Source organism: Vigna unguiculata, chromosome 2 (assembly GCF_037176805.1).
Source record: "Vigna unguiculata cultivar grain cowpea cultivar isolate G323 ecotype 2 chromosome 2, ASM3717680v1, whole genome shotgun sequence".
Classification (NCBI taxonomy): domain Eukaryota; kingdom Viridiplantae; phylum Streptophyta; class Magnoliopsida; order Fabales; family Fabaceae; genus Vigna; species Vigna unguiculata.
Window position 1 is genome coordinate 27,582,878 of NC_140793.1, and position 9,059 is coordinate 27,591,936.

General features: G+C 35.0%; 1 protein-coding gene across 1 annotated transcript; it reads right to left on the reverse strand.

Annotated features, from left to right (window-relative positions):
• Window positions 1-3,707: 3,707 nt before the first annotated feature.
• LOC114169346 (Protein kinase superfamily protein) lies at window positions 3,708-8,545 on the reverse strand. Its single transcript, XM_028054470.2, has 8 exons — window positions 8,287-8,545; window positions 7,606-8,016; window positions 5,424-5,681; window positions 5,183-5,334; window positions 5,015-5,094; window positions 4,785-4,923; window positions 4,254-4,403; window positions 3,708-4,177 (listed from the first exon to the last, which is right to left on the reverse strand). Exons 2-8 carry the CDS (start codon window positions 7,973-7,975, stop codon window positions 4,022-4,024), a joined length of 1,305 nt encoding a protein of 434 aa, XP_027910271.1. The 5' UTR covers window positions 7,976-8,016; window positions 8,287-8,545; the 3' UTR covers window positions 3,708-4,021.
• Window positions 8,546-9,059: the final 514 nt, after the last annotated feature.

Consider the following 9,059-nt stretch of genomic DNA (forward strand, 5'->3'; position numbering starts at 1 on the left):
ACCGTAGAAGGCTCACCTTTTTTTAAAGGAATATTTAATTAAATAATAACACAGGCTACATTTTAAATTATTCAAGATAGGGAGAATGACATGTCAAAAAGAAACCATTGAGAAATGTTATTAAATTTAAAAACCTATTTATTAATGTACTCTTCTAGATAATAATAAATAAATGCGTATAATACCAAACATAGAGAGAATAGCGGCACATATTTCATTTTAGGCCCAATGGACACCTATTATTTGTCGCTGCCCACGGTACGATAGTGTCTCTAAGAAGAAGACTTTTCAATTCTGTTTTTTTTTTCTTTCTATACCACCATTATTACTAACTGCATATTCATACTAATTTAAAAAGACTAAACTATCCTTCATTACTCCACCCTAAGAGAGGAAGAATAGGAGAAAAAGAAAGCATTTTGGAAAACTTATTCCGAAAGCTATCATTTATATTTCAGGGTTTTTATTCTGAAAAGCTTATTTAAAAACTTATTTCAGTTAGTATGAAAAGTTTGTTCTGGAGTTTCTTTTTGAAATGCATTTCATATGTATTTCAGGATTTCTATTCCACAATTCTGTTCCAAAATTTCAGAAAACTTGTTCCAAGAAGATTTCTTAAACAAGTAATTTGAATGTCACTTTTACAAAGAGTACGATGCCATTTTAAGATTTTGAAGGTGCAGTTAAAAATTATTTGAGTGCAGGAAGAAAAGGCTTAAATTCTGTTTCTAAGTCTAATATTTTGGGAAAACCGAGTTACGAGGCCTCAGACTCAAAAGTCCACTACAATAAGGGGCCTTCTCCCTGCACCTCCAACAGTTCTTTTGTACCCCCAAAAAAGACCTTTATACCCTTATTTATCATTCGCGCGAGAGTGGGTGAAATTCGTTGGGATAGTAAATTTCATTTACTGCGTCACCAACCTCCTGCACCCCCAAAACTTCACTCTTAGTATTTTTCTCGCGTTTCGTTGTTCTCCATCCCAGTGCTTTTGCTCTCATTCTCTTCTCCGTGGTCCCTTAGAGTTTTTTGTCCTTCATTCATTCCGTGGTCCCTGTCCTTCATTCATTCGTTCATTGTGGTGGTGGTCCCTCTGGTTTGTATCACTTTTATTTCTTTTTTCAAGGAATGATGTTTATTTTGTCCATATCTTTACTTTGCTTTTGCATTGTGTTATTATTGAAGGTTGTGTCATTGGTTCTTTGAAAGAAGTTGGTTGTGCGTTATCTTTTCCCATCCAGGTTAGCCTTCTTACCATCTTACCAGCTTGTTAGGAGGTAAAGTTTTTTCTGTTTGCTTGTGTTTTCCGTTTCATAAACTAGAAAACCCGTCTGACGAAAAAAAGCAAAATTTACTGGAAACGGATTACAGAATCCGTTTCATACACTGTGAAACGGATTCTGTAATCCGTTTTCCATGAATTTTGATTTTTCCACGTACAATTGTGAGTGAATGTATATTGTGTGATTGGTGAATTTTGTAATCATGCACCAGTTATGAATATCAGCATGCAATATGTTTTCAATTTTTGATAGCATTCACTCTTTTTCTTTGATTCGTGTTGCATATAATATTCTTATGTAATACTCGCCCTCATCTTTCATTTTTTTTGTACTCGTAAAAACAAAAACAAATCAAGAACTATAAGTGTAGGTTGAATTTCACAAATTGAAGACCAATTTAAACCAAAATTAAAGAAGTAAATCAAATGATAAAACGGATTTCACATTTCACTCCAAAACCAAAAAACACAGCCAAAACGGATTCTAGGTTCCGTTTCAGCCAATCCGTTTTTTAAAAAATAAAAATAAAAAAAAGGAAACGGATTACACAATCCGTTTCCAAAAAAAAAAGCCAAACGGATTTCACAATCCGTTTTTCAAAAAAAAAAATAAAAAAAGGAAACGGATTACACAATCCGTTTCCAAAAAAAAAGAAAATAGCCAAACGGATTTCACAATCCATTTTTGAAAAAAAAATAAAAAAAAGGAAACGGATTACACAATCCGTTTCCAAAAAAAAAAAGCCAAACGGATTTCACAATCTGTTTGTGAAAAAAAAAAGGAAACGAATTCCACAATCCGTTTCCAAACAAAAAAAACAAATAAAAAACCCAAACGGATTCCACAATCCGTTTTGTAAAAAAAAAAATAGGGGAAACGGATTCCACAATCCGTTTCCTAAAGCAAAGAAAAAAAAACTCGAAAACCATCTCTCAAATACACAGACATCAACACAACACACCTTCCAAACTATTTCCAAAGCAGGTTCAAGACAAAACAGCGAAGATGTACACATTCAAACCTATAACTAAAATCAATTAAAATCAAAATACACACGTACCGTGAAAAATGAGAAGCGGCGGGAAGAGATGAAACGCGGTTGCCTGGGGAGAAGAATGGTGTGTGGAGAAGAGAAAAGGATGGCGTCGGGAGAAGAGGGAGAAGAGGGAGAAGGTGGGTGCTGTGTTGTGTGTGTGGGAGAAGAGGGAGAAGAGGGAGAATGGGGATAGTGTGTGGAGGATGGAGGTCCTGCACCTTAAAAAAGCTTAAGGTCAAAGATTCCAAGAGCAGGGGGTGCAGGGAATCTGCTTTTGGGGGTGCAGTGCGGTGAGGCACGGAGATATTTGGGGTGCACTGCAGTAAAAAAAATAGTAACTCATTTTTTAACCATGGTCAAAGATGGAATTAAAGTAAATTTTGAGGGTACAGGAGAAATCATTGGAGGTGCAGGGAGAAGCCCCCCTACAATAAAACTAATAAGACAAGCAGAAAGCCAATTTATTTTTGGAAAATACTAGACTGTACGAAGAAAAATCATACAAATTTTACTAATACTTGCTAGAATATTTTTAACCTTCAAAAACTTATATTCCTTGTTTCTTCTTGGGATAAAAGTGTGAAAAACTGACATTTTCCTTATGAAAAGTTTTTTATTATTATGATTACTAAAAATTTTTATATTACATAATTTTTTTTTGTAAATTTGTTGTAAAAATTTATAAGACTTTTTCATGTTATTTTTTTAAAAATCTTAATTAGTACGTAATTTCTTTGTGAGTAATTATTTTTTACAAAATTATAAAATTCGTAAATATTTTTTATAAAATTTGTTGAAAAAAATATTTTATACAAAATATTTTGTAAAAAAAATTCAAAACAAAATTAATAAAAAATATGAATTTTTTTCATAATATATTCTTGTCAATTTTATTTTATTTAAAAAAATATTCTTAAAATGATTGTAAGTATCATTTTCAACAAGTAATATATACTAATACAATGGAAATAACGCCCTTTAAAAAATAATCAATCTTCTAAATTTATCAATTTTAGAAATTAGATATATAACTATTGAAACAAACACCAAACTAATTCTACCATTCAACCCACGCTGTCTCTTGGCTAAAAATTAAAAGAAAAAAAAAACAGAAATTGCATGGCCACAGGTTGTGGTAATTCTTTTACAATTTTTGTTCTGCGGAAGATTGTTTTTGGTCTGAATTACGACTAAAATGGACCAAATATATATATATATATATATATATATATATATATATATATATATTAAATATCATTTTCAACAGTGACAAGAAGTGATTTATATCAAAAACCATGTGTGTAGTTTTTTTTAAGCTTTCGATGTGTAGGGTATGACAGAGTGATGAAGCATGAGTTTTGTATTTCCAAACTTGTTGATCATGAGGATATAAAAAGGAGACAAATTATAATTGATGGAGACTATATTTACGTATGGGTGAAAATGTCTGAAAGGCGCTGCAGAGTAAACAAGTTATCCTAACTCCGCTGCGCAACATTTCTACATTAAATTGTTGCTTGAGAAAACCATGGTTCTCAGCAATAATCCAAAGTCAAAAACTGAGTTGCATCTTTAGCAATACTCACTACAAGTTGATGCTAAATAACAAGCCCTGCTGGGTTTGTGACTTTGGATATAACCACTCACACTGCTATATAAATATCACTCCATTCCTACAACAAATCTCACTACTGAAGAAGGATCACTCCATGATCAGTTGCATGTGGCGACTCATGTCCTTCAGGTAACTTGAGCAAGTATAATCTTCTAGGTCACATGCCTCTAACAATTGAGATTTTGGTTCAATTGTCTGCTTAATGTCTATAATTGCCTCTTCACCCTTTAGCAGCTGCACAACCTATGTACTCAACAATGATGCAAGTTAGTTAGTTTCACATCATACAAAATGTTACGACACTGTTTTTCGATCTAACCTTGTTCATGAATGGCCGCTTGGAGGATGCATGGTGGACACACATCGAAGCTGTCACCATGACACGCATCATTTCTGTACGATCATATGCCTCTCCTAATCTGGGGTCTGCTATGTCCTTTACATTGCGTGTGTCTAGCAGTGGCTTCGCCTGAACACAATAAATGCAGATTTTGCAAGCAAAGATTACATAAACATCTCCAACCTTTTGTTACTCATCCATTTTAGAGGCCTGTTACACTCATAATGGAAATTCAATTTGGATCTTCCATCATGAGTAGAGATGATAACAGATTGGGTCGGATATTGATAGTGCCTACCCCAACCCACACCTCAACAAAAAATTCCGACCCTTTACCAATCTACCAGATACCTATTTAAAAAATATTCACAAAATTTCCAAAAACATAGAAGCATCTATGAAGAGGATACCCACAGGTACAAATAGTATGCCGCATTGAAGTATCTACTTATTATCTGTATCTGTACGTAACAAGTTTTATCTACGGATACAAGGATAATGAAGACTTACCCAAGTGACAAGACTTTGCCTACTATCTGAATCAACTGCACGACGGCCAGTTATGAGCTCCAACAGTAAAACTCCAAATGCAAATACATCAGTTCTCTCATCAACAATTCCATGCATAAAATACTCCGGAGCCAAATACCTGCAACCAACAATTTCATGCATGCAGTGTTTTTAACCGAAAGAAAATGGTTACAATAGGAAATGTGAGTCAATGAAGCTACAACACTAACCCAAATGTGCCTTCTATTGGGAAGACAACATGGTTGGCCCATTTGTTTGGAAGCCACTTTGCCAGTCCAAAATCTGAAATCTGCAGTTTATGACAGCGCAGGTTATTTTCTTCGCATTGAAAATAATCAGAAAAATTCAGTTTATATCATAAGCTGATGCCACAGTACCTCAGCTTCGTAATTATCGTTTAGTAGGATGTTGGAGGCCTTGATGTCCCTATGAATGATTCGCCTTGGACACTCTTTATGGAGATAATGCAATCCATCAGCCACTCCAACAGCTACCTTGAATCGTTTTTCCCAGTCCATGCCTTCAGAACCTGACACGTTCAACACCTCTTTGTTAGAAATGAAAAATAGAACAAGGAAAACATGAAAAGTGAAGAAAGAAATGGATTCATCTCCGCACCAAAAAGCAAAGAACTGAGACTTCCATGCGGAGCTAATTGCAGGACAAAGAAGAGGCCTCCATCAACCCCAAACCCAACAAGGTGCGTTGCATTTGTGTGGTTTATGTGTGCAATAATCCCTAGCTCTGTCAAAAAATCACCAGCTCTATCTGCAGCGTCCTTTTCATTCTTCATTAGCCTCTTTACTGCTATAATTTGACCATCAGGTAAACACCCTTTGTACACTTCAGCATGACCACCTTTCCCAACCAAGTTCTCTAAAAAGTCATACATAACAATATTAAAACAAACGAAAAGTCATTGGTTAATTGTTATTCACCATGTAACATGTTAGTATCATTGTACAGTTTCAGAATTCAGGCACATAAAGACTCTTTATGAGAAACACCAAAATGAAATATTCATTTTACTTTAATAGGACCACGAGGACAATCTCAAAGGGTCACAACATCCCGTGGAATTTAAGACTTTGACCCAGAAGCATATTTTGTCACCTATCAGCCACAGTACTAAGTTGAATAGTATTAGACTTGAGTGCCATGTCACGTTGAAATTAACTCCAACGTGGAAACGTTACTTGACTCTGGCTTCTTATTGAACTACTAGACAACGGCTTTTTCCACTAAACTTATTTCATCATTGACTAAAAGCTGAGATTTTTCAACCCAAAGGCAATACCTTTCCGCAAATTAATTATACATTGTCTCAAGTGGGGTCATTCTTTATAAGAAACACGATTTGGGACATTCCGGATAAAAACTTATAAGGTTGAATGAATATTTATCTTAGATGGAAAAAACAAACAGACAAAATGCATATCATAAAGCCTGATTACTATAACTAACTACAAACTAAACAACTAACACTAGTTCCTGCACCATAAAAGAATGTCCCTATCAAACATATGACATGTAGCAACCACATTTGTGACATCATTATAAACATGTTTTGGAAGATACAAGGTGTGAACAAAGCCGAAGCCGTACCCTTGACAAATTTACAATAGCAAATTTATTAATGGCTTGGCTCATGCATGTGCTATCGATGAAACCAAGTGAGAAGTAACTTTCTTGCAAACTGCGGTCACACGATATGCCAGTTTTCGAGGGACACACTGCCCAATCCCACAGGTTAAAGAGTGGGACACTGTTCAATGTGGTTGACAAGTGACAACTGAAAGCACCAGAAAATGGCAAAATTGCCTTTAATTAAAGTACTGTCTTTTGGGCAAAGTACACACCTCATACCCAGGCATGTGATTATGTAACAGTGTAATACTTCTTTGTACCCTAATAGTTTGATAGTATTAAACTAATGATACACTTAACAGAACATAATAAATCTTATTCATATTTTCCTGGTGTCAGACTTTAGTATCTAGCGTACACTTGCAATCTGCACTAAAGGGTAAAGAATATTAATGTGAGAATAGATGTCCTTTTCTTTGGACATGCAGAAACAGGAACCCTATGTTTGGTCAAAAAGTTCGTCTACTCTCAACAGTTTCCAAGGGAAAGTTAGGCACTAACCAACTCCCAAGCTAATGGCGCCAAATTACAACCACTAAGTCATCATCATCATCCTTCAACCATCAACCATCAACCATAATACTATACAAGAATCAACCATGTTGTATAAATTAATAGAATTCTAAACCCACTTTAAAAACCCATTTTTCTGGTTTCTCTTTTCAACAATAAATCTCTCACACATACCAATTATTTTGTAGCATCCCACGAGGGATGCCTCATCTCAAGTAGAAGAATGCAGGGTCTGGCATTTATTACATTGGGAATTCATTTTCCTATTCATTTGACGAAGTTGGTAAATATAAATTCTCATTACATTTCTTCCTCACAAGAAAGAAACTATTTTGAACCATTCGATAAAAGTTATGGCGAAAACGATACATTATCTAATGGCACGAGAGTCTATGCTTGTGATAAAAATGAAATTTGAAAAATTAATTATAAAAGGCACACCAAAATAGAAACAAATCGCATTCATCCTTGCCCTTTTTCTTCTTCTAATGGTGACTGATCAATAAATACCAAACAACTTGCAAAAGTGGAGGATGGATTCACCCCCCCGAATAACAAGATCCATAATATGAACTATCTAAAAAAAGAGACTGAAACTTTCAGCGATTTATGAAAAGAAAAAAGAGGATCTAGCTCATACCAGCACTGAAATCTTTAGTAGCAGCTGCTAACTCTTCATAATCAAAGTTTCTCCAAGAGGGTTTGGCGGGAATATCTCCAATATCAATGCCGTCTTCGGCACTTCGAATACGAGCCAGTTTTTTGGTCAAACCCTTCCGAGAGATATCATGGCTCACCGAAAGCAAAGGAATGGAAGTTAATTTTCGCACAGACTTGAACTTGAAAACGTCAACCATAGACTTCCATGGCAACATGTAACCGTCTTTTCCGCTCTCTATCGACGTATCTGTCTCGGACTCTGTTTCCGAAACAGGGGTTTCCAGAATCGCCCTAGGCGATGCCTCGCCATCGCTTATAAACTCTTTCACGTTACTACGCGTTAATGCCATTTCTTACTTCTTCTATTCTATTTCACCCCTCTTCTTGAACTCTGCACAAACAGAGCAACAGCAGAAGCATAAAATACAAACAAACAAAAAAGTCTTTAAAACTTTCATTTCTCATTCAACGTAAACAGATAAAAAATAAAATATCCATTCACATGAATTAACAGAATAATTAAAAAACAACATGGTTTTCTTCTCTGGTCAAATTTTCTTTTTCTTTCTATATTACCGGTTGAGCGTTCTGTTCTGTGTGTTGTCCACCTGAAACAGGGGTGGTTATTTAACAGAAAAAAAAAATAATAACGAAATGTTACCTTATTTTGGCATAGTTCAGGGCTTCCGGAGTGTTTATTCGAAATCCAAAAGCCCGTGCCCGTGCCCGCACTCGAAAGTTAGAAGTAAAAATCTGTGGGTCGTGAAAATCCAGCTTTCATCGGTGAGGGCATGAGCAAAAACAGAGGAATGCAGAGGAGAGAGAAGGGGGATGCAGAATAGAAGCAGAGGAGATGACAGAGAATAAAGGGTTTCAAAAATGGTATGTGCGTGAAGGGTGCTTATTTAAGAGGAGAGAAGCATGCAATATCCAGCGTTAGAATGTTTCCTATATTTATACAACCTACTCTTTTCATTTCTATTTTCCTTCTCCATTATTTTCTTTCAACCTTTTCAATTGGTTTAGTTTAAGTCTCTTATTTTTAACTTTTTATTGGATCGGTTGCTAATGTTATATCATCACATCAATAAACCTCAATTTTTAATTTAATTCAATGTTTTGTACCCTCTCTCTTAGAATGCCAATGATGACTACTATAAATATTACAATTTCTACTGCAAGTTTAGTTAGACAACTAACACAACTGTCTTTATTTTTATTTCATTTATTTTCCTGTTAATAAATTATTTTCAGAAATAATATTATTTGGAATAAAATATGTAAGCAGCAGAGGTAAGGAGGGAAAAATAAAAATAAAAGAAAATAAAAGAATGGTTATGAATTTTGTACTGAGAAACCAAGTGTTGGTCGTGACTTTTGCCGTAACTAACGCACAAACAAAAACACCTGCAAAGTGGGAATATACGTAGCCGA